Consider the following 26,215-nt stretch of genomic DNA (forward strand, 5'->3'; position numbering starts at 1 on the left):
GTTTCAACCAAAATCGCGAAATTCGCTTGCCGGACAATAGCATCGTCACGTATTTTTATAATAGTTGAACGCGGATATATAGAGCACATCTAAAAGACGGCAAACATTAATTATTTCGCTTGCAAATGTCAAACAGTCACGATTAACTGTATAAATTAAATCGAAATTTCATATTTTACTAACAAATTCCATAATACATTATACACGCATATACTTTCTTTTCTGTAAAACTTTTCTATCAAAAATTTACGAAAGCTATAGAAGAAAGAAAAGGAGGGAGGAAGAGATGGAGAAAGAGTTCGCACTTGCGAGCTCTCTTCAAAAGTGGAAACTGCAGAGATTTAGATTTATTATTTGAAAATCAGACTCAGTATCTCGATATTATCTTGCTGCGCGCTCTCAGAAATATTCGTAGAGTACTATCGAGGAAAGTGCCGACCCAAAGAAGTGGCAATCATCGTTTCTTTCAACTCGTATAGGAGCAATTGTCGGACAATTGTCGACCATTTCGCACATCGTGGTTCCATTCTACACAGTTACGATGATATTCAGTCACCAGAGAACCCGGTCGGCCGGTCGTTCGGTTGAAACCTGGCGAAATTGGCGCGCCGCCAAAATGATGCTCCTCACGCTAGATTAAGCAGATTAACCGCGCTCGTCTCCAGTGGGCATTGTAACGTCGAGAGAAAGATTCCGGCCCAAATGTCGTTAAATTCCTGCTGTTTGCGGATAAATCGCGCCTTCCTAATTGACCGATTTCTATTCCATTAAGCCAGAGGGGAACGATCGTACATGTTGAATAGAATAATTGCAATGTCAATCTGTCAAGACAGGATAATTAAGTTGTATGATAGAGTCCGCTTTCTTCTTTCTAGAAAGTGTAATCTAATCGAAAATACTTATTGTACGGATTTTTATTTTCTTTTCCTTTCTACTAATTATTTATTTCCACTCTATTAATTTTATAGATTGAAGTTGCAAATTCGACCATTTTCTCATCATCACTTTGCGAAATCACGTGATATGATATAAAGGGACAGTTTTAATATATATGATCCTGCGCTCAAAGATAGGAAGCTTATAAGAGGATGAATGAAAGAAGATTTATATATATATGGCGATCTTTTATCTGAAAAATTTTTTTTTCGAGAGAAAATAGTTTTAAAATATTTAAATCAATCGAAATTTCAAAATTAAATTTCTTACTCATAAGTTTTTTTTTTGTTTCGAGCAGAGAATCATATATCTTGGTACATACATACATGCATATGGATTCATATGCATTGATATAGTTTTTCGATTTCACGCAAAACACGGCAGCTGGTATTCTATCGTTTACAAGATTAAAGCGGTTTACGGATTCGCTATTTTTTTTCTTTTTTTATTTCTGGTATGACACAGATGCGCCGAACAATTTGGAACTTTATTTGTCCACGATTTGGTCTCTCAATAAGCTCTATAAAAAATTTGTAGCGTTTTTGCCTAAAAAAAAATTCGCAAAAAGTTGAATGTAGCGATGTCTCGTCGAAAGCGAATGTTAGACGAGCAGCCTGTTGCATTTTTAATACAACGTAATGTGTTCCCAGGCGTTAAAATTCCTCTTTCCTCTTTCCTAAAAAGAAGAGGAAAAGCGTTCTGAAGCGTTTGATTAAGTAGCCTGTTGCGATTTGGTCGGTGACATTTGAATAATTTAAAATATTCTTTCGCTTTCTTTCTCTTTTCTTTTTCTCGTTTTTACAAATTAGAAATTTTAATTATATTATAAATAAACAAAAATATTAAACATTGTTGAATATTTTTTATTGCTCTATGTGATGTTGCTTTAGCAAAATGTATATTAGTACAGCAAATCTAATTGCATTGCGTCTAACGCTGTCAGGGTATCGATCGACTATTTTGTGTACTCGGGCTATTCTGTGTATGTACCTGACTACATACTCGTTAATCGAATTCATGAATAATTTCCGGCTTAAAGTCACCAATTCAACATAATCAATTTCAATAAAGTGACGTATAATTGACTTGTAATAATAAAGAGAAAGGTGATAAAATATAAAGCAATAAATAATGAATAATAAATAATATTAATATAAATAATCGACAACGAATGAAATAGAGATGCAATAAAATTAGATTGATATTTTTGGTTTATTGAAATTTTATATACGACATTATATATATAATAGATATTTGATCGTCATCGTCTGCGCTCCGCGATTCGTTCGGTATTATTTTTAATTTGTCATATTTTTCGCAACACTTCCATAAAATAAGAAGTGACAAAGTTAATTCAATTCAAGTTATACTCTCGAAATAATTTGCTCGTCTGCCGTTTTTCAAATATTAGTTATATTAAATATATTATTATAAATAAATATTAAATATTAAATGTATCTAATAAATCTTAAATATTAAATAATCTAATCAAATATATTTAGATACATGTGTAACATACTTGTTTGATACAATTGTAACATACTTGTTTGATTTTTATTATTCGTCTCTAATTTAAACTTGTCGCGCGAGATTTTTATTTGAATTATACATGAGGCGACTGATTGTGTGAATAAAACGCGAATATGATATTGGCTTATATAGTCGCTAGTTTGCCGCATTCGTACAGCATGCATATTTATGCATACGTACATAACGATGAAAGCGGAGACGACGTTGCTATCGCAACCGAATTTCGCGCATCTCCACTTAAGATGTGCAATCAGGCTGCACACGCTTACAAGATATTATTCCGGTTACCACATTATCAGCTCATAAAGCGCCCATTATCATTGCTCGTGAGCGGCACGATTTTCTCGACTGGAAAGCTTCATTGATAATTTGATATATTTCATAACGGCGTCTGTCGCGTCTAGAATCGATGGAAATCTCGTGTTGCGATCATCCGTGCGGATAAATTATGAAACGCATCGCGCTGCCTCAGAATCCGCGTCCGATAATCCATTTTACTGATGAGATGGCGTGATACCCTCTTTCTTTCTTTTCTCTTACCGATGAGTTGTAAAATTCAAGCGGATATCTTCCACAAAAATCTCAAAGTAAGTTGGAACTTTGGAAAGAATATCTATTTTTTTAGGAATTTATTTTTCGACTTTTATTATAATGAATAGAAGATTTTAAAATTACTGGATATCCTTTTAATGACAAATTTTCCCGCCAATTTATAAAAAAGGTTTTTAAAAAAAATATATATATATGTAAGAATATATATAATATATGTAAAGTAATTATGTATAATTACGGATAGGAAAAATTAAAATAAAATTGAATAAGATACATGAGCTTCTGCACGATAATATTTAGGTATTAAGAAAGATCCTGCTGAGACGTATTTTCAAAAATAACAAATTTTCTGTTTCTTCAAGAAAGGTATAAAAATGGATTGTCGTATCTTTTCACTGAAATAGAACATGTCATGAATTATCGTTACGTTTCAACATTTTCCGTCAAGTTATACATTTTTATTCTGGCCATTTTCTTTCTCTCGCGCATCTTTCAAGAGTTACTGTTCTTAAGATACTTGGTGCAGTACCCACGAGATTACGAAGTGCGAATACTTTAAGCTGAATTCAGAATGTGCCAAGAAATAAATAACGCAAGCAGGTCACGACGTGAGTAGAAATGACTGTATTTTTAAAAGCAAAATTCAAAAATAACTTTATGTCAAGTATTATTAAGAAACTTCTTGCGATTCTAAGCTTCCTACCTGTACCGAGATCTTCCTTAGTACTTCTGATCCTGTAAATCAGAAAAGTAAATATATATTAAATGTCAAAATAAGGAGAAATATGTTGAAGAGTAGTTAATGCAAAGATGTAACAATATAAATAAAAATAATTGTATGTTTAACGTAATCCGTAAAAAATAAATTTATCCCATAAATCATTATCTGTATACATAATGCATTATATATAAATAAAACGCATTGTATATAATGCATTATATTTATATTATACAGATAATGATTTATGAGATACATTTATTTACGGATTATATTAAACGAGCTGCGTGAAGCTAACTTTTAAGTTAGCTTCACGCAGCTTAACTTTTAAGTAATATTTCATAAATAAACTTCAGATTTACTTTGCAAATTTACTTGCATCCAGCATAGCATATTTCCGATATGATTTTTCTGCGATTCGTTTGATATATTATACATTCGTACTACTGATTGCGAGAGTGGCGTGTAATTGTTTTGAGGATGACCGCCGAATGGTAGCGATATTAGAGACAAAGGAGCGTAATCTAGGTGGTTTGAAATAGGTCATTGATCTCAGTGGCCTCTCGCCTGTTTTCCAGCATCTCGGAAGCGTCTCTATTAACTCCTTTCTTTTGAGGCGCGAGACGAAAAATTGCGAGGAGAGAGAAAGGAGGCAATACAATGCTTCACCGCGAGATTCACGCGCAACAGACGACCGAGTTCCGTGGCATGTTTTAGATTTTTCTGGAAATTATTTTGTTGCTTAGATTTTTTCTTTTTTCTTCAGTGGAAACTGCAATAACTTGTTTTACAATGCAGCGAAATGGGTAGAGGTGATTTTTATTATTATTGAACGCATTTTTATACGTTATGCGCGAATTTATTATCTGCATAAAATAATACTTTTTCTTTAAAATCACGATGTCATTAATTTCAATAAAATGATATAAAATTGATTCAGAATAATAAAGAAAATATATTGTGCTTTTAAATGTCCAATTTTAACTTGACAGTTAGATTCAATCATTTTGAAATATGATATTAACAGCGATAAAAATGCGAGAAAATACATTAATAATTTTTTCATGTTCCGAATAAATAAAGTTTACAGCTTAAAATGTAGGTGAATGCAATGCAGTGCAAATTTTGCCATTTATATAATAAATTATATAAAAATGTAGATAGATATAAATGTCAAACTCATTGTCAACGTAGATGTAACAAAAAACATAGTCTATTTGCGCAAGTTTAAAATTACTTCATATTTCTATCTAATTTATCGATTAATACATCTGTGTAATACATCGACAGAATTTGCATTATATTTTAAAAACTTGATTTATCAAATTAAAACAGATTTGTGAACGGAAATTGCTTATTGTAAAAATTGTTCACGTGCGTCATCTTGCAATTTCTTCGCTTCTGATAATCCGAAATGATTGACAGAAAATATTGTTAAATTACTCATTTTTTCCTTATATATATATTTTTTCTTTATGTATATAATCAATAAAATTTCTTTAACTTAAATTGCAACGTTATTCACGTGATTATTCGAAATAATTCGTATTAAATTTTATACAATTATACAATACTAATTACAAAATTTATACTATATACAAAAAATTATTTTGTAAAAACTATGCATTTGTACTATATAGATAACAACCATTTTTTTATTTTTTCTATTGTTATTATAATTAGGCTTTCGAATGAATGGTATTAAAAATGTTCAAGACATGCCAAATGCCATTTTACCACAAACATGAACCATGAGTTAGTGGCCCTTTATTCCTCTCATTTTACGATGCGTTATAAAAGTCTGGCAAATCTTCGAGTTGTATTCGCCAAAAGTGCGCTAATAAAGCATGCGGTAACAACAAATAAGAATGAAGCAGACACGAAGGGTGCGAGAGGTGAGAGGAGATGAAGGACGTTAAGGACTATTTTTTTTCATTGTGGCGTACGTCGCATCGTTACTTATATTGTCAGAAGTTCTTCATAAAGTAGCTTCTCGCAATAACGACGACGAATACCTCAAAGACGAGAAAATAAGGCGTCGAGCGAACAATCTCAACGCACTTATCGTCCTCTCACTTTCTCTCTCCTTTTTCAAACAAATCTTTCTTTAAAATTTCGCTTGAAGTGACTTGTAATTAACAGATTGACATTAATTAAATTATATAAAATTATATCAGAACACATTTTTGTCCAGATTTCAATTAAATTCGTAAAGTTACGTCAACGCGACATATTTCCCGATTGTTTCCACATGTTTTAATTAAAAATTTCTGTATGATTCATTAAACCTGTATCGCGTTCATGTACAAATTGAAGGTAAAAATCTAAGCGTATTAATTGTTCGCAATTCTAATATTCTCGTGAATTTATTAATGGAAAAACGGGATGCGGCCGCGTTCGTTAATTAATGCATCGATAGCCGTGGCATAATTATTATCTGCGACATTAATTGCTGCTAAACAAATGGGACATGGAGTGTAATTTAATTAACAAGATTAATAATTAAAATTACAAACAACGTATTTACAAATATATTCACACAGTTTCATAATCAGGAAGATATGCTTTTATCATGTACAACCAATTCTTGTATTAAAAACTCGACAGTTTCGAATATATGATTATTCTTAGAATATCGAAATTTTTTCGTTGATATATTTAATTCTTTCATGACCAGTGAGGCATATATGTCCCACATACAATTTTGCTTCCCCAAGTTCACCGAGGGACGACATATATGCTAGAGAGAATAAAACAGTTATTACAGTAATATAGGAAATAAAAATTATTTCGGTCACGAAAGATAATATTTATAAAAATCTATTCTTTTAGATTTTTATAATTTTATTTGTAGACTCTCTTTCTCTCTCTCATTTCTCGCAAAAAATTTATCAAGCTTATACTCTATATACAATATTGCAATAAATATTTTGAAAGCATCATTTGGTCCGTACAATTATTAATAAACTTTATATCGAGACAATGCGCATACACAGATTTAATCTTTAATCGATGACTTTTCCGTTACATTGCTTTTACTTTCAGCTTGTCGATGACAAACGCGCTCGACGATTTTTTACATTCGACTGCGTCAGGAAATAGTACGAGCGTCGTTTGTTGAGAGAGTAAACATTCCGCGGATATCGTTTCGTATCGAGTCTTTCCAAGCGATAGCAATAGAGGTGCGGCGCAAAGCATCCTGCGTCTTCCGCAGGGCGATGCGAGTCGCACATATACCGTGTACGGCCACGCGTACGTGTGCACGACCGCGGTATGCATGCGTCACGTGTGTGTGTGTATGCTGTGTGCATATATACTTATACATAGGTTCGTGGATGGAGAGAGAGTTAGACAGCGAGAGCACATGCGTCCAGGGCCGCAGCTCAATATGCCGCGAGCAAACATTTATGTGGTCGCGATAAATCAATTTGATTGTCTTTGATAAAATAATTTGTACATCTGGACTGTGTGGATCCTATAGATTGCACAGACGTGGAGGATCGTCGTGCATTAATTCGCGAACTAATATTTAAGCTTGGCTTTGTACACGCGAGAAAGCTCTCCGTGAATCTATAACCGAATAACGATGGACATGACACGCAATTAAATTAAGGTATAATCAAATCGCGTTATTAATTATAGCATCTTTCTCGATTTGTCTCTTTTTGATTTTTCTCGAGACATTTTCAGCATCAGTGTGTCTTTTTATCCTCGAAAGAATTACGTCGTTGATTTCTATAAGAGTAATAATATTATCGCAAATATCTTTCAATTCCTTTTATTACATATATCGTAAATATTTTTCGATCCCCTTTATTGTTTTTTCTTTATTTCTCTCTCTCTCTCTGTACAATCTTTCTTGTATAATTTTCTTTATTCGTTTATCTGCTCTCTTTTCAATCCGATTCACAGATGAAAGAATTATTCGATGAAACATACACACATGCAATTTATTATTAGTAAATTATATTACTAGTTTCTATTTGAATTATTTCATTGTAAATTAATTTGTTTTTGCATGGCATATACCATGTATCTCTTTGCTCGTCTCTTTCTTGAGGAAATCCAAAAAGATTATATGAGGAAATCCAAAAAGATTATATTTTACATTTAAATTTATTGGGCGAGAGAGAATAGTCACGCTAGGTGATGAGAGAGTGCCGGTATATAATCCAATTTTATTTGCAACGTAAAATAATTGGAAAGCAGCCCTGAATAGGTATATATTGTACCTGCAATGTTGGAGTTGGTCTCAGGGTTCTTCTGGCCGTTGCTTGCAGTAAGCCGTATTGTTTGCACCATAGAAGGGCTTCGGCGCGGCCATTGTTAGCCCCCGTCGCGTTCTTCGTGGCGTCCAGCACTTGATCTTTCGCTTTGTCTTTTCTTTCAGCACACACGGAATAGGGGTTGAAAAGCCGGGCCTGATACACGACCTTCTTATTACGCAATCCTATCGTTAGTTCGCCGACCTTATCGCGCTTTATCAAAATTCTATAGACCTCCGTCGTATCGCGTAGACTCACAAAAGAATTTCAAGGCAACGTTTTCGATTTTATATGCGACGATATAAAGGATATAAAGCACGGAAAATATTTTCTACCGTATATTTCTGGCATTATTTCATGTTCTCTGTCCAGATAATATTCCCAACTTGTTTATATGCGAAATGTCGTGTTCTTTCGCAGATTTAAATCTGTATTTGTTAAAAGAGGAAAAGATTTGAAATTTTCACGAAAAGTTTCTAACGCAGGAAGAAAATTCTTCCCCTTTTCCGCTGCGAGAGCTTCTTTCTCCGTGATATGCGCTCGGGCTCTCTCAATAATCGATCGAAATATTAAGAGCCCCGAGTTCATTCGTCCCGAATGTCGAATTTGGCATGCGAAACACGCAGATCGGAGCGAAAGAGTTCTACATTCTTGTTGCTCGTCCAACAACGCGACTCTTAGTTTTCGCTTCTCGCCTCGGGTAAGCTCTCGATCTTAACGACTCTGTAAATTTTCGCCGAGTGCGGCGACGTGTGCGAGCTCATGTCTTGGAACTCGGTGCGTCTCTACAAAGGCGCCATTCCGAGAAGCTGGATGGAATTACGTGCATAGAATTACGAAGACGGAAAAGCGCAGGCCGTTGCGACGCGACGCGTCGCAACGCTTCGATCCGGGGGTCACGGATGTCGTGACTGAAGAGAATCCGCCAGCTCGCGTGTTCGCCGGGAATGTCTGACTCGCTAGCTTATTATCATTTATATCAAAGTCCGCCATGTAGAACACGCGAGTCCGGCCGAGCCGCCAAAGCCTTATCAGCATTACTCTTTTTGCATATAATCGCGAAAAAAAGAAGAATATTACGCCCGAGTCTCCCCTTGTACCGGAGAAACATTCTCATATTATCGTTATCTCAGTGCACTTTTATGCCGCTAACATTTTGAGCAATTTGGAACTTTTGATACGTATATTTAACATTATATTATATTATATGAAATATTGAGAAATGATACCGCTTTAATCTGAAACTGCGATGAAACTAGATTAATCGAAGTTTCTCTCCATATAAGTTCCCGCAGATTATATTTGAAATCCACGTTGAAAAATCCTCTCAATAATTCAAGAGATCTAAGAAAAACACATATGATATTAATTATCCATGCTAAGCTATTTCTCCTTCCTATTTCTTTCTCTCTTTTTTACACTATTCTGTTTTAATACACATAAGAGACAAAGATATAATATCGATCTCACGTTATCATGATTTGCGTGATAGGAATCGAGAATTAGGACTGAAAATGTGCACGGTACAACATTCGCGGAACGACGTTCTCCCTTGACGTGTTAAAGACGTCATCTGAAGCCTAATACGAGAATGGCATAATCCTGGAACATTAAAACACGTGCGTCGCGCCCTATTAAACATCCGTTCACGCGCGCCCAGGCAGCCGATGTTCCCAGCTTCTCGGAGATCGTCTCCCTCGTCGTGTAACGACGTAACTTTGCGGCAAGGTCCCTGTGCACGTGCTTAACGAGCGTTGAACTTTCGTGTCGCTCATTTCGGATGTTACTGCACGGATAATTTAGCGGATAAGTTGGCTCGCGCCTCGACGTAATTGCGCTCTAACGTTTTTCCGCCGTATTCTTTCTTCATTCGCACACTCGGAAATGGCGACGTTTCGCGACGGACATTGTTAAAAAGCAGCAAATTTATCCGTTCAACGGTTGTCCGCTCCGCATCGATTCGCTTCGCGGATTTTCTCCTATATTGGATTGTCGCAGCACCATTAAATCGGTTTTCGCGAATCAATACTTCGACAATTATATCTTTCAAAAGCGCAGCCAAAAATGTCGTTTGGATATAAATAAATATTATTAATTATAGCATAAAAATGACACAAAATTTATGCATTTATTTAATCGAAAATTATTTGGAGCTTTAGAGAGGTAAAAAATATTGAAGCTTCATTTTTCAGCTCTTTTCAAATATAAATTCTATAGAATTGTAATATTCGCAGTTTATTTAAGCAAGCTTTCGAAAGTATTTAATGTCGGTAATTAAGAAGAAAAGAATATAAAATTGCCTCCAAAGAGTCATCGACAAATCATCAAATTGATTCGCGAAGTTAACCTGTTTTAAAATCGACCTACAGACTATATATCTTTTTCAGATATGTGCAAGTAGTATAACTCAATATTAGCAGTTCACATATTCTGAGTGGTACAACTCAAGTATTGTTCGGAAATGGGAATGTATCTTTTCGTATTTTATAATACAAAGAGAGCGTTGCTCATTCTTCTTTATGCAGTCGAAAAGCATATCAGTCACGAATGAATAACTTATTGTTAGTAGTTGCCGAAATGAGACGAATATTGTTTGGATACGAAGCGAACGTATTTAGACAAGAGTGAGCTGTATTTCGACGCGTAATGGAGTGCGTGCTTCATTAAAAGTTACTCCATTTCTTCCACGCGAAGTTATATACCCTGCGTACTTCGTTAAGCTCATTCAATAAGAATAGCTCATTCTCGTGTCCATTTATCCTTCTCGAGGAAAATAATGAACTGCTAGGCAGCTTGTAAATATCTGTCGCCTTCCCTTGATGAATGAAAAGAAAGAGAGAGAGAGAGAGAATTTTTTTCAGTCGTGACAGTTTTATTATCAATAAAATTGTTATTCTTGTATCTTAAATATTTATTATTTCATTTGCAGTATAAGTGGAGACTTATTTTCAGAAATGAGGATAGTCAAAATTATCTCGCACGAGGTTATTAACAAAAGAATATCATGTCGTATTAAAGCTATTACCGTTAAAGTTGTCGTTTTCAACTTTTCCAGAATATAATCCCTTTTGCAATTTAATACCATGTTGCGCCGTTGGCCGAGGCAAGTTTGAATTAAGCTTTTCAACGACTTTTATGTGACACTGTTAGGAAACGTACTCTACTTGTTATTGAATATTTTTGTTTTACGGATTCTGATATAATAGGAACATACGATCGTAAGTTTACAAAAATAGGATAATCTTAAACGGAGATTCTTAAACTTTTGAATTTCAAAAGTTTTTTTGAACAGAATAGTTAATTCTCTCTTTTCAGTTCAAGCTGCATTTAATCTTAAATCGTCCTTTATGATGACATACGTCTCGAATATACTCCAAACTTTTCCGAGATTTTTTTGCTTGCCTCAAGCTAACGCGCAATCTTGTGCTTAAAAAGTCTTAAACTCTAATCGCCAAATCTCGCTATAGTGATGTTCAAAAGTTTACAATGTCACAAAATAAATATTTATATATTTATCTGAAACAATTTTTAAAACACGGAATTTGGTACACTTTATATATTTTTATTTTCTCTGTTATACATAATTTTAAAATAAAGTAATTTTTCCTTCACGTCTAAAATTATTCCCCCTAAAATTATTAAAATTTTTTTTGATTTTTTATTATATTGTATTTAGTAAAAATTATTATATTTTTATTATACAACGATAAAAAATTATAAGAGTTGCAAAAGTTACTCAGGAAAAAATGAAAAATTAGTCTTTTTTACATTTTCATTATAAAAACTGCTTTTATATAATTTGATAAAAAAAACAATTCAAATATCTCCAATCCAATTAAAAAGAGATCTAAGTAAGATATGCAAAATTGATTTTCAGATTTAACTTCTTTCCGACAATAACAGAATTTTACAATATCATCAATTAATATAATATTTTTTGCTTATGTATATGAGGAGAGTTTTAAAAAGTATAATTTGGAAAACGCTGAAATAAATATGTCAGTTGGAAGAAAATGATATTTTTACAGAATTACAAATAACTACGTTGAAAAATGCAGTTTACTTTGCGTGTTGACGAGGTCAATTATGTACTGTTACTGACGTCCATTCTAGTCTGTATTTTTAACACGTTCGCTACTGATTACTGTTATTTTATAACATAACACAACTACGGATTATCTCGTGTGAATAATGGATAATTCGCCCTATTTTTCGATAAATCATTTTACGTAGACGTAGCGTATGTGGTAAAAAGACTCAAAAATTCATATATCTTATATTAAGTTGATTTCCTGGAGAGGTGATTAAATAATTTCTGTAAAAGGGAATATGCAAATATATATATTTAATAGCGAACGCGTTAAGCCAGTAATTATGTAAAGTGCTATCTCTTTTCGAGCGTATATCGTGACCTTTCCTCGCTTTCCAATTATCTTACTATATTTAATGTTAATTTATATTCAGAAATATGCATTTTCTCTACGTATGTGAATTGATGGCGGCCGTTCCGAGGGAACTTGAAAAAAAAAACCGAAAAACTATATGGAATGATCGATCGATCGCTTCTTTGTTTTTAATACCACGCTTACGATACTGCGCAACGAGCTACGTTCGGTCAATATTTACGAAAGGACAAAAGCTGCAACTCGCTGCACTTACTGAAGTTAGAGCCGAAGCTATCGATCCTCGCCGCTCGTGGCATACTTTGGCTTTAGCTATGCGATACATTGTGGATAACATTCGCGGTATTGGGATATTATAAGTGCTGGAACGCATGCTTTTGGATTTTTTGCCCTCTGCCTTTGTTACTTTGTACTTGTGATTCTAAATTTTAATCAGGAAGAAATTAAAATATCATCAATATTTTTATAATACTATAGTTTGCAAAATTAACGATAATTGCCTCTCGAAAGACGAGATATAGATCGCTACGAGAAATTTGTTCTTCTTGCAAGATTTTGCTTTAAATAAAAAATGAGAGTTCAGAGATTTATTTTAGAAAGAATAGTGAGAAAGATATTTTAAAGATGGAACATATATTAAGGCCAATTATATTTAAATTATATATAAAAATTACTCCCGAATGTGATTATAGAATCTCGTTTCCGACTTTATTTAATAAATACGACAAGCGTCAAATTAAATCAGACTGTGTAATGAAATGCAAAAGCCATTCGGGAAATACAATGATTCAGCGCTGTAACACGCGATGTGGGCGGAATGAAACGAGTACGAAAACGGACCGAAATTATCGTAGCCAAGGTGCGGGAACGGGACCAATTTTGCTCGGACGACCCGATATATCGCCGCCGTGTATCAGCTTCGCTTAAGGTGTCTTCCAACGGGGAGCGGTAAAGCGCGGCTATCCACCCGACAATTATTGCCAACAGCTGCCCGGAGTCTGTAAGAGCCCGGTAAGAAACGTGCACACGTATACGCACACGAGCGACGATAATCGTTTCGTCGATACCGCCACTATTCGAAAGACTATTCTGGTCACGCGAATTCGCGGAATTTTCGCTTACTCACGTCAGGCATGAAAAATTTCGGACGTTCTTTCGTTCTTCGCGACGCAAAATTCCAAGAAAGAAGAGGACGTGGAATAGTTTCGGATTTCCAAAGGTATTAATTTGATTAATCAGCAATTCGAGATCTTTTATGCGAAAACGTTTTCGAGCATCTTCATCGGGCAAACTTTCAAAAACTCAGGCTTTTGTCCGCCGAAGCGTCATTCTATATTTTTCTCAATCGATCGATGCTACTTCGAAATACAAAGGAACACTTGGAATTATTGTTACTTGTCTGTGAATGCGCTTGTAAATCACTGCTCCTCATTAAAATAATTTTCTCGACAGATTCATGTTAAGGTAGCCTCTTTCACAACATTTACGTCGTAATTCAAACTTGCAAAGAAAGATTATTCGTGCGCTACGATTATTCGGTTAGGAAACTCGTTTTAACTTTAGAAACAAGATATTTTTCTCGAGGACAAAAGACATTGTAAAAGCTCTAGACATGCTACTATAGATATGTACATGTAAAATATCTTGCTTCTACTTTTTCATATAATAAATTTTAACGTAAGATTTTTTTTTTTCAGAGAATTTATTCTCCCTCAATATGTATTATACTAAGCCGTATAATATCTTGAGTCTAATATTGTTTCTCAAAGAAATTTAATTATTTAGCTTTGATGATAAGTTAACTCATTATACTCGTTACGCAAAGGCATTCTCAAAGACAACTTTAATTCGTTTCTCCCCGTTAATCTCTCTCGATTGCCCTCCATTCTATGCCATTATTTCGCGAAATCCACATTCAAGGTACGATAATTCCTATTCTAAGGATATATTTAATGCTAGATGAAATAGATTCGCTAACATCGAACACAATCATCATGTTAAATAAGTAAAGAATTTGTCAATAGTAAAATGTACAAACTAATAAAATGTAAAAATAATAAAATATTAAATATCAGATAACGATAGCAGACGTGCCACTTTAAAAGATTATTTAAAAGAATTCGCATTTATTCATCGCTGAACATTGAAGATATAAAATTTTAAATCGAGTGCAATTGTGCGGAATTAATCAAATTTATGCTCTGTGTATTTGATGCGTTAACAACATTTGTTATCTTCGTAATAATCGCGCAAAATATCGTTCGAGAGGCCCAGTGCCTTCGCGAGAAAATATAAACTTTTTTCACGCTCACCGATGCATCCATCGATGCTCGTGAGAAAAAAAAAGGCGACCCGGTCACTCGACAACCTTCACTCGACTATCGGCGAAAGGGTTACGGCGATGGGAGGGAAAAGGGGGGGAGGGAGTGGCCATTGTGTCGGCCATAATGCGAAAGGGACAAACGCAATTTGTCGCGTCACAGCGGATAGTCAATCGATTAGGTGCGGGATACGCCACAACAGGTGCATGTGCGAGCGCATGCACGACGATTGTGCCGGATTACGCGTGTAGAGATTCCCGTAATTCCAGTTTGGGGATGCGACGAGAGGTTGGCGGCTCCATTTATGCAGATCGCCCCCCTGCACAACGATACGATTAATTTTAGAATTTATTTGCGCGTTCACGCAACGTTATTTTCGTTGTCGGCGAGCGGTGACGGTGGCTCATGATCCCGATGCTCGCAATTTGAGCAAACCGACGGAAATAACGTTACGGTTACTGTGGTCATGGGGGTATAATCCGCCAACTTTGCAAACTTCAATTACACGATCGGCGATCGTATCAATTATTCCGATTAAATCCCATGATCGCGACACATGTCGAAAATTTTCGTGTGATACGTTATATGCGTTTCTATCATTTTCTTCGCGCATAAAGGAGCTCTCCAGAGCTTGTGAAATTTAGTACACTTCCAGTATCATATTCAGTTATCATATCAGTTTTATTTATAATCCTATATTAAATAATTACACCTATAATATGTGTGTTTAAATATGTGTGTTTAAATTTTAAGTTTCATATTTTACAGCGAGATATATATTTATATAAATAAATCGATATTAAATTTCATGATATCATTTCACTTAAACAACTATTACATGGATATTTACAGTGGAATTACGGATAATTACGTAGGAAAAATAAAAAACCGAGAAAAAGAGAGAGCAAGGGAGAAATTCCATTAAAATAGTAAGAAATATTTAATTTAATTAAGAATGAAATAAGATGAAGTAAATATACACATGTTACATATATACATGTGTACAATGAATATATACATGTTCTAATTAACTAGATTGCATGGAAAATATATATATGCCTATTTTAGATCTAAATAATTCAAGTGACGGAGATTTAAGTCCCACTGACAAAGAATTCCACTTATTGTGACAGCAGGGTCGTAAAGAAAAAAAATCTATATTTATGACTTATCCTTTTTTTAAGAGACACGTCTCCGGGAAGAATTCCTCGATCGTTCGACATTTTTATGTATATCGCGAATAATTTAAGGCTCGTGACCAACTGAACCAACGAGATATAAGTCCATGTCAGGGACGGCTTCGCAGGTGATGAAACGGGAACACGCGGTTCGCTGCCTCCTCCTTGATTATAAAATCGATAACGCGCCGCGACATGTACGAGTCGTGCTCTCCATACCATGTTCTTCGTTGACTTATGACACATCGTTCGGCACGCGCCGACGTACGGTCCTTTTGATTGCCTTTTGATATCGTCGCGCGAGAGAGAGTTAACTTTTTTCCAATTAAATTGTACTCTCCACGGATTCAATTCTCCGGCGCGACTCCGAGATAATATTTGTTCGCCAAATTTGTTGACTGAATTGAAGTATACGCGTGTATTAATAAAGAACGAAGTGAAAATTGATGATACAGACACGCGAAGACGCGAACATAATGAAGACGGAGAGAATTTTTTTGTCATTTTTATTTTTGTAGCGTCGACAAATTATCGAAATTGAATGACACGCTATTTTTATTTTCGAGTGACAATATTTCAAACATTAATACATTGATAAAGAGAAGTAGCAAAGATTCTGAATTTATTTTTTTAAAAAAAGATTACAAGATTTTGTCGTCAAAAGTTTTGAGAGAAGTGCTATTTACAACATAAATGTAAAATATCTTTTCTATATAGAAAAGAAACTTTTGCTCTGGCTTTTACGATCTCCCTTATGTAAAGTATTTAATTATGAAAATTTCAACAAAACTTCCACCATTTTTTACCTTGGATTATGCCGGATTCATGATCGTATTTGACTTTTAAGTAGTATTATCCGCTGACTGCTCAGTCTTTAGAACCCGAATGTCGGAGAATTATGGACTCGCGCTACTTGAAACGGTCCTTAAATGGTTCAACGAGTACGAAATTTCTTGGTTGGGTATATTTTCTAAAATTTTCAGCGTAATTGAACGCATCTTTCAGATTTGTAACAACGAATAACGAAATATGCGAATTTGTTCTGCAAAGATAAACATAAACATGCATTGTTTGCACTCAAAATATTAAAATGCATAAAACAATCTCTCAAACGTAATAAAACAAAACGTTAAAATATTACAATCTGTTATTTCGCCACAATCTGTTAATGCGAACTTTGTCTTATTTATGACTGTGTGCGCCGTAATCACGAACATCTATTGCAATATCAACATCGCATGTATTGTAATTGCATGTATCATAATTCCCTGTATAATCACGAAAGCTTCGATACACGACATTACTCTTTGTATCGAATCGATAACAACGCTAACATGGGAATAGGACGCGAGTATTGACGATGATACGATCGAATGGCCGGCGTTAATGTCCCGGAGAAAATGGCTGGCATATGTTTGTAACGTGTACCACTGATTTGACATATGATTCGTATGTTAGGGGGACGGGATGTCTATGTCACCGCCGAATCGAATCTCTATTAATTGTCAAAATCATATGGAATTAACATGAAACATTTGCGGATACGAAGAGCTTAAACTTTACGACATTAAAACGCAATAATTCGAATCGTGTAACCATTCCACAACACGTCAATGTAATCGATATATGTATTTCTACATGTATATTATGATTTCGCATACACGTATGACCACGCACACGCACGAACTATAACTAGCTTTATTTCTCTCTATTCCATAAATTATTATCATAAAGTTTATATTTATATCTTATGTGCTCGTGTTATTCATATATGTACATATATATGTATATATAATGAAAAATACAATAGAAACATAAAATGATGTGTAAAAAGTACTTATCTTGCAAATGTCGATATTTTCTATTTTTTAATGTAAATTGTCATTTTTTAATTATGTTTCAATGATAGTTGTACGATACGTTGTTCGCGTTTATTTGCAATATTAGAGAATACTGCAAATAACTTTTATTAAGCAAATAACTTTTTTTATTACAACATTTAATAAAACATTGAAAACAATAAAAAAAGCAAACAAGAATTATGAAAAATATTAAAAAAAAAAAAATAAAACAAAATCGTAGATTTACATTATGGCTCATGTGTAATCCACATAATGCTCGAAAATACATTTTGGAACCGCGCTAACATTTCTGACAATCGTAATCTCCATCTTCTATTATCTCTCTACTCTTCTCTCTCTTTTTTCCTCTTTTCTCTAATGAAGATTTTAATGCGAAACTTCCACGTAATAGTTCTTTAATAAAAATTGCAGGCGGCGAGGGATTTGTGGCGTATTAACGTACGACAGAGAGCTATATATACGCTTGTCAGAATTTTTAACAGTGAAGAAACGACTTTCATTAGCATTCGCGTTATGCGGGACGGCACATCGAGAGGACCGACGTTCGGTAACGTCCACTTTGCGAGGCCCGGATGGAAACTCTACCGCGGGAGTCTTTTGATCCGCTTAATTTGCATAAAGGCACGCCTCGAATAGCGAAACGATCAATCAGGCCGCCGCGGGAAACGAATTACGATCGTAGCCTTCTCTCTTTTCGAACTGGTCGTCGTCGCTCCCGATCGCTCTCGGCTCGTTCGAGTTTACCCGCCTCGCTGAACCGCAGGCGGCGGGAACGTTGTTTTCCGCGTTCCCGGAAGTTCGTTTCCCACTTTAAGCCGAGCGCGATGCGAACGTCAGAGACGATAACTTTGGGATGTCCGATTTTAATCAATGGGAACTCTTTGCCTTTTGCATCCCGCGGCGATAAAGTAACTCATTTAACTCATGTACACATCTTAAACGCCTCTCAGTGTACACAGACCGCGAAAAAAACCAAGGTACAAAGTGAAAAAAGCCCGATAGAACGAAATTCGCTGCTAATGTGAGACACCAATGTACCTCTTCTGTATCACCTTGTAATTTATTTAAATGCATTTATCGAGTATATCGTTTGTTTTGCCTTCAACATTGACATTATATTAACAATATTATGTATTTTTTAACAAATAATATTTTATCTATTATATTTATTTATTATTTGTATTATAACCACGCGCGTATCAATATTGATTTCTTTTATCTTATTTGTATAAATTTCGTTATCACTATAAAATGACGAAAAAGTGCACTTATATACGTGTGATTTTATAGCTACGATACTAACTAGTGAATTCTAAGCATATTGGAATGCTGTGAATGTGTAATCGAAAAGCGGATTATATTGGTTCGGGAATATAATGTACTTGTTCTACTAGTAGGAAGAAATATATGGTCCGGCTATAATTTACTTACTCTACTGTGAGAGTCGAATCTACGGTCTGCTTGCGATGTACTTGTTCTACTGCGAGGAATATATAGTCTTGCAACTCAGTTATTCAAGTGCGGATGTAGCAATTTACGGAATATTTCTCAATGGTTGGTTGGATACTTTATTATATTTTATAGTGTGAACACATAAATTAGAATAGATTATATAACCAAATCTAATTATAATTTTATATCATGCAGTTACTTCATATTAGCACTCAGCACAGCTGTTCATGTTCAGCTGCGTGCATATAAAATTTAACGGTTGAAAATAATTAATTGTATATTTATATCGTAATACATGTAATTTTATTTATAGATATAGCTTATATATTTATTTAGCTTATATATTTATATATATATTTTACATATTTATATATTTATACATATATATCACTTAATTAAAATTAAAATATATGATTTTAAATTTATTGTGATTAATAATTTTGATTGGAAAATTTTTTAACACACACGTGAAAAATACATAAATTATAACATGCTACAATTTCGTATGATAACAAATAGTCTAGACAAGCAATACGCCGTAAAATATATGGGTCAAATCGATTTTACGGTATAGTAAACCAATCGATCGGAGATATTTCCTCTCCGCCGTTGCAACATGTCAATGTCCGATAAATTCCCTATGTCTTTTCGATATCACCGATTTGTAATTGCGTATACGATTCCGCCGGTTGAGCGGCGCTTTGTTACATGATAGTGTCGAGGATTTCTGACGCTATCAAGAACTGGAATTCCATTTCCAGGCCCCACGGGTGCAACTTTTTCTATTCTTCTGGTCCGGCCTGATTTATCGTCACCCTTACACTCACGTGCTCGGTAGGGTCGTCTTCCTACGGGTACATCCTGCGGCACACTCACGTGATTGATACGAGGTTGTAGATTGTGGGAGTGAAGGGACGTTCCATGGAAGCCTCGTGTGCGGCCGGAATTCTCGATTTTCCGCTCTTTTCCCTTCCCCCATAACCTCCGAAAGTGGTCGACGATACCGGCATGTTAACCATTCGCACGTCTCTCAACTACGAATTGCACATACTTTTCGAGATTATTTCGTGATGCGTTTTGAAAAATGTATACGTTAAAGTGGCGCTTTTCTAATAGCGTCACGAAAAATAATATTTTTGGCGGATATTAATACGCTGAGGCACCATGAGTGTATTGGAAATTCTCAAACTTATTATTTTGTATTATAAAATAGTGACAAATTTTATGAAATCATCTTGCATACATGCACTTGCATATTATGTAAAATTGTTATTTATATAGTTAATACATTTTTTGTGTTATATCTTCCTTTATCTTAATAACATTTTTATGAAAAATAATTCTAATAAATAATGAAAACGAGATACATAAGAAGTACATTTTTATAAAATGCGAATTAAAATAACATTATTTCTACTCAGTGCATACTTTTAAAGATATAGCAAAATATGATGAAAGTTTGATAAAGAAAAGAATTTTTTAATACATTTTATAAAATCTATTTTCTATGAATGATGTGTATTTCAGCGCATATCGATTTCTTTATTATTTTATAATTATCATAAAAATTTATTCATTAAATTCTTGCCATATCTTTGCAAATTACTTGATACTGTAAATATATTGTTGCTAATTTAAGCCGGAAACAAATTAACAAAGTTCAAACAAATTCCGTTAAATCAGTAAAAAGACCCTTAGGTAATGTTGCGTTTCAGAGGCTGAAGTGAGATCGCCGCGTTTTACTGGATCAGGCTGGCTGGCTTTTCCTGCCTTAAGAGCCGCTTACAAACACGTGCAATTGGAGCTGGAATTTCGGCCCGAAGCGTGGGATGGGGTGCTTCTATTGGCGGGAGAACGAGATGATCTTCAGGGTGATTTTATGGCTTTGATACTTCATCATGGCTTTATCGAATTCAGGTATTTGTATTGTTTATTTACTATCATTATTATTACTAACTATCGATTCAAGAAGTTTGACGAGGAGTTTGATTAATATATTATCAACGTTTCAATCTAAATTAGAATAATTGAGTTGATATTTATATTAAAATGTTTATTCGAACAAGTATATGCAAGAAAAAAATATTTGATTAACATTTATAACGAAATGCATTAATAAAATAAATATGTATAAAATTAATATGTATTATAGAAGAGATACGGATAACAAATTTTCTGAAAGCGAGTTAAATTAATAAAAAAGGCGAGAATAAGATCAGAGTATTAATTAAAAAATTAAGAGAAGAGATCGTAAACATCGGCGAGAAGGATTTTACGAGCGCAAACTCCTTAAATAGTCTCGAGAATGAAATTTATCGATTTTTTTTATCCCACGTCAAGGAGCAGGGGTATTGAATATAAAGTTACATGGGAGACATTTTATAAAATACTTTGGCGTCATAATTTCGGAGACTTCGCCGTGAGTTTGACGTGGTCATTAATTAAACATTCCATGCCGGGACTAATTTTTCGTTTACAGGTTAATAAGCCGTAACTTAATGGAGACCGCGTAGGTACGATTTATGGGCGCGGCGCAAAAACTGAAAGTTTGCCTTTTGCAATATACTCTGATCCTGCTCCACACCTTCTTTTTTACGGCATTTTGCGCCATCCCGACGGAAAAACTTTTTCGCCGTGAAAACGACGCCGTAGGATTTATTTTATAACGCACTATATAAAGTTTCGCGCTTGCATAAGTACGCGTTGTGAAGTGTTATGTCGCCATATGACATTTGTAATATTGTATCGATGCTTCTGCGATATTATACATGTAGTAGTGTTCCCTGAAAAAATTATTTACATATCAAATAGAATTTTTTTTTTTAATTTTTAATAATTCTCAGTATTCTTTATGACAAACTTGCAACAGAGATGTGTTTATTTAAATATTTAGTTAAATAAACATGTTTTTATTGTAATTTTCTTATAAAGGATATCGAGAATTATTAAAAATTTAAAAAAAATCTTTCTATTTAACAGCAAAAATTGTTGAATTATCATATAAATATGTTTTCTAAATACAAGTATAATAAATAAAAATGTTTATATGACAAATAAAAACGTTTCACACAAAATAACAGTAGCAATTATTAAAAAAATGGAAAGAAGCATCGAGAATGAATTTTCATGATAATTTCTATTGAAATTTAGCAGTGCGATCAGAATAACGGAAATTTGAATCATAGATCGAATATCAAATTCATAGACACATTCATCAAACGCATCGCGTAATTTATTCAGTAATACCAGCCGATAGTCGTCCACTGTTTCCCAGATTCGTTTCCACAATTCATTAATCGAACGCTAAATGATTAGCCATGTGGATTTGTCGTTCGATTAACTGAACGAAGAGCATTACTGTGCGCTTACGTATCAGCGGATTACTTTCGCGATGATCGCGAATGGATTACCGGATGTCGACGATGATTTCCATATTGATTACATCGGCAGCGACACCAGTAATACTTTATCAACCGTAGACGTATTATTGAACATCGGTCATATTCTTTCTTATCGTGAACGTACGAGGATGCATCATCCATTATGATATTAAGAAAGAGAGAGGGAACTATTTATCATTGCATTTAGCAAATTAATTAAAGTAAATTAAACTGGTTTTTCAATAATCTTTTCTACATACGAACTGTGTTTATACAAAAATAAAATAAAGTGTTTATACAAAAATAAAAAAAAGAACAAAAAATATCGCAGTAGAGCAAATTCATTTGCAACGTTTTTTGAATAAACTGTTCTTTCTCGCAATCACTCATTTGCAAAAATACAGAGAAAATTAAATTTGTAATTTAATTGCACGAGTTTTCCTTTTTCGCACTGTCTTACTGCGATTAAATTCTGCCGCACGCGGCAATGTATCAAAAGAACATGGTTATGAATTGCACTTCGACAATGCCTGATATTTCACGACGTGCCTGACATTCCGAATCGATTAACATCGTCCTTGTATTTTCTGCGGTTAAGGTTCGACTGCGGCAGCGGTGTGGGTACGGTCAGGAGCACGGAAACGGTGAAGCTGAATGAGTGGAACACTCTGAGTGTCTACAGACATCGATGGGACGCCTGGATCCAGCTGAATCAGGAGAAAAGGGTGGAGGGACGATCGAAGGTGAGGGCACTTCACTTTATTTCCATCAAGGCCAGATCTTGGATATTATTTCCCGTATTTATGTGTATGTGTGTGTATACACAGATATATATATATATATATATATATATATATATATTACAATATATACGCGCTTGTGTGTGTATATGTGTATGTACTGCAAATGAGGTGATCGATATTCCTTAGCGAGGCGGAACGTATATTATCGGGATTATCTATGAGTTTATTCGAATTCTCGAGATATTCGCGACACTCGTTCGTCTCCCTCGAAAATTTCCAATGTTTTATGTAACGGCGCAATAAGGAATTGAAGTCAATTGCTTGTGATAATTCGTTGCGGTAACTCATAGCGACAAATAAGCATTTCATTTCTTTAAATAAAATTTGATTTAAAACGTCAATTTTCTCAAAGTGATATTTAATTACTAGCAAATGATAAATTAGACGATGAATTAGACGATTAAAATAGACGAAGTTATAATCCGTAAAAGCACACAGATGAAAAAAATGCAAATGCAGATAACATCGTATGCAAATAATGGTCCTTATTTTGATTCGAAAGCCATTAATGCTTACGACCAACTGTAGTAAAATAAAATTGTTTTTCATTCGATGCGAAAGATTCACTTCCGAAAAGTTTAATAGCGCTGAGATGGAACCAGCATTAAACGCTGTTGTATCTCACAGAAACTTTCCGGAAACTTTAATGAGAGAATGTAGTCCGGGAATTGAAGAAACGTTCTTATATAGCGAAACTTCTTTTCGAAGAATTCCATATAGGTTGCGCAAAATTTTTGATTCTTATTTTTTTTATTTTGCGTGCAAACTTCGTCGCGGATTATATCGATATGTACTAAAACGTTACACAATGTTACCGCAACAAAACTTCAACTTTCTTGAAAATTCTCATTTTGTTGTAGAAGCTACAAAAGCTCCGCATGAGAAATTCTCTATATTTTCACTGCCCTAGATATCACAAGAGATAAGAAACGAAGGGCGTACTTTGAAAAGGAGTTGCAATTTATTATTGTCGCAATTTTCACTTTTTTTAACATTTATATATATATAATTTCAATATTATTTTTTAAAAGAATTTTAATTTTCTTTTTTTTGAAAAGAATTTCAATTTTCTCAATCTTCCTGGTGGAATTTTAAATAGACTTTAAGAATTAAAAATGATAAAAAAAGATAAATGAAATTTAGAACTTAGCTAGAAAAATATTTACGTAAAAAAATTGGGAAATTAACATTAATGAATTGACATTCTTGTTAAAAAGGAAGCGGTAAATTGGTGGAAAAATTTGTGATTAAATGCATTAATAATGAAATCTTTTGTGCGAAAATAATCAGGAGAAAATAGAATATCTGGTGAAATATCTAGAAAATGTGATGGTGACGTAAGAAGCTAAAAGAGTACGAACGATGAGATATATCGAGACAGATGGCGGAGGTTAAAAGCGGAGAACCACACCCTGGAACTAGACCGCACCTTCTTCGATCAATCTAATCAAAAAAAAGTGCTATTGCCCGTAAAACTTGTCTGAATAAGGTACTTCCGGCCACGTAATCATCTATCGATTTTGCTCTTTCCCATATTAATACGACCCAATCGATTGACCTCGATTGCTCGTTTGAACTTTATTAAGATAGAGCGATTTAAAAATTCGCATGATAAAAACATAACTTTGACAGAATTTTAACAGTTGCAAGAATGCTTTAATTATTTCTGCATCTAAATATATACTAAAAATCGATCAGCAGAGGAACAAAAATATTCTAGAGTTGTTTAAATTTAAAAAATTTTAATGTTTTATTCTTATACTATTTCGAGAGACAAAATTATTCTAATTTTCTAAATATTTACAAAAAATATTAACGATTAGAATTATTAATATTGATATTATCAGTATTATCACAATTTATATGTAAAAAATAAAAAGTGGTAATTGTATTTTCTTCAAATTGAATAATTTATGCGATTATATCGATTATATAACATGAGTATACGCGATATCATTGTCCATTAAATAAAAATAATTATTTTACAAATATAAAAGAGAAGAAACAAAGAAAGAGAAATGATAATTATTATTGACTCAGTGATTTTACACATATTATTGAACGTAATTTATAGGCTGCAAGATTTCGATAATTGATTATATTTATTGAAGTACTTTTTATTACCTTTTAAAATTATGCATTAAATACACACGCACATATACTTGTATTTGCATAATAGTTTAACGATATAATACAATATAATGCAATAATTAATTTTTATTTATACCATTTATGTCAGAATCAATATAATCGTGTGCCGATTAATATACACAATTTCACAAATCATACATACATAAATAATAATTTAATTTTTTTCGATATATTTAGAATTTGGTTACAAAATTCATATTTTGAAAGTCTAACAAAATTGAGCTTAATTAAGAGTCGACGATTTAATTTATAATGCATCAACGTGCAAGATAACGTGACTTCTTTTTAATGCAAACGCAGTATAATGTTCTTTGATGTGTAAAGCGAGGTTGTCGGAGTTGTTTTGCAAATAAATTTGTGAATCTTATTGTTAACTAGTTCGCTCCCTGTTTTAATCGTATTCGCAACACTTGTATTATGCGCACTTTTTGTTCCTTTTTTCTTAATTTGGTTTGCATCGCTTACTCGTGATACTACGATGCTCGTTTGCCTTGTTATTTTGCAAATGAGATGCAGCGTCAGGACGAAGGATCAGAAGTGTAAGCGAAACTTGCAGAGCCTTTTTACACTGATGATAACGGATAGTCTTTCAGAGATACTTATGAACAACTAGATCACTAATTTGCAAAGTTCTTAGATGAACACTGATCTTAAGTAATATACT

General features: G+C 33.9%; 1 protein-coding gene across 2 annotated transcripts in view; it reads left to right on the forward strand.

Moving 5' to 3' along the window:
* LOC105250956 (pikachurin) overlaps window positions 1-26,215 on the forward strand; it is an 86,597-nt gene that overhangs the window by 37,985 nt on the left and 22,397 nt on the right. For both annotated transcript variants that reach the window (XM_025408657.1, XM_025408658.1), the window contains exons 6-7: window positions 20,933-21,134; window positions 23,196-23,340. In XM_025408657.1, coding sequence (XP_025264442.1) covers window positions 20,933-21,134; window positions 23,196-23,340 — 347 coding nt within the window. The remainder of the gene's footprint in view (window positions 1-20,932; window positions 21,135-23,195; window positions 23,341-26,215) is intronic.

This window comes from Camponotus floridanus, unplaced genomic scaffold (assembly GCF_003227725.1).
Source record: "Camponotus floridanus strain SB8 unplaced genomic scaffold, Cflo_v7.5 scaffold22, whole genome shotgun sequence".
NCBI classification, from domain to species: Eukaryota; Metazoa; Arthropoda; class Insecta; order Hymenoptera; family Formicidae; genus Camponotus; species Camponotus floridanus.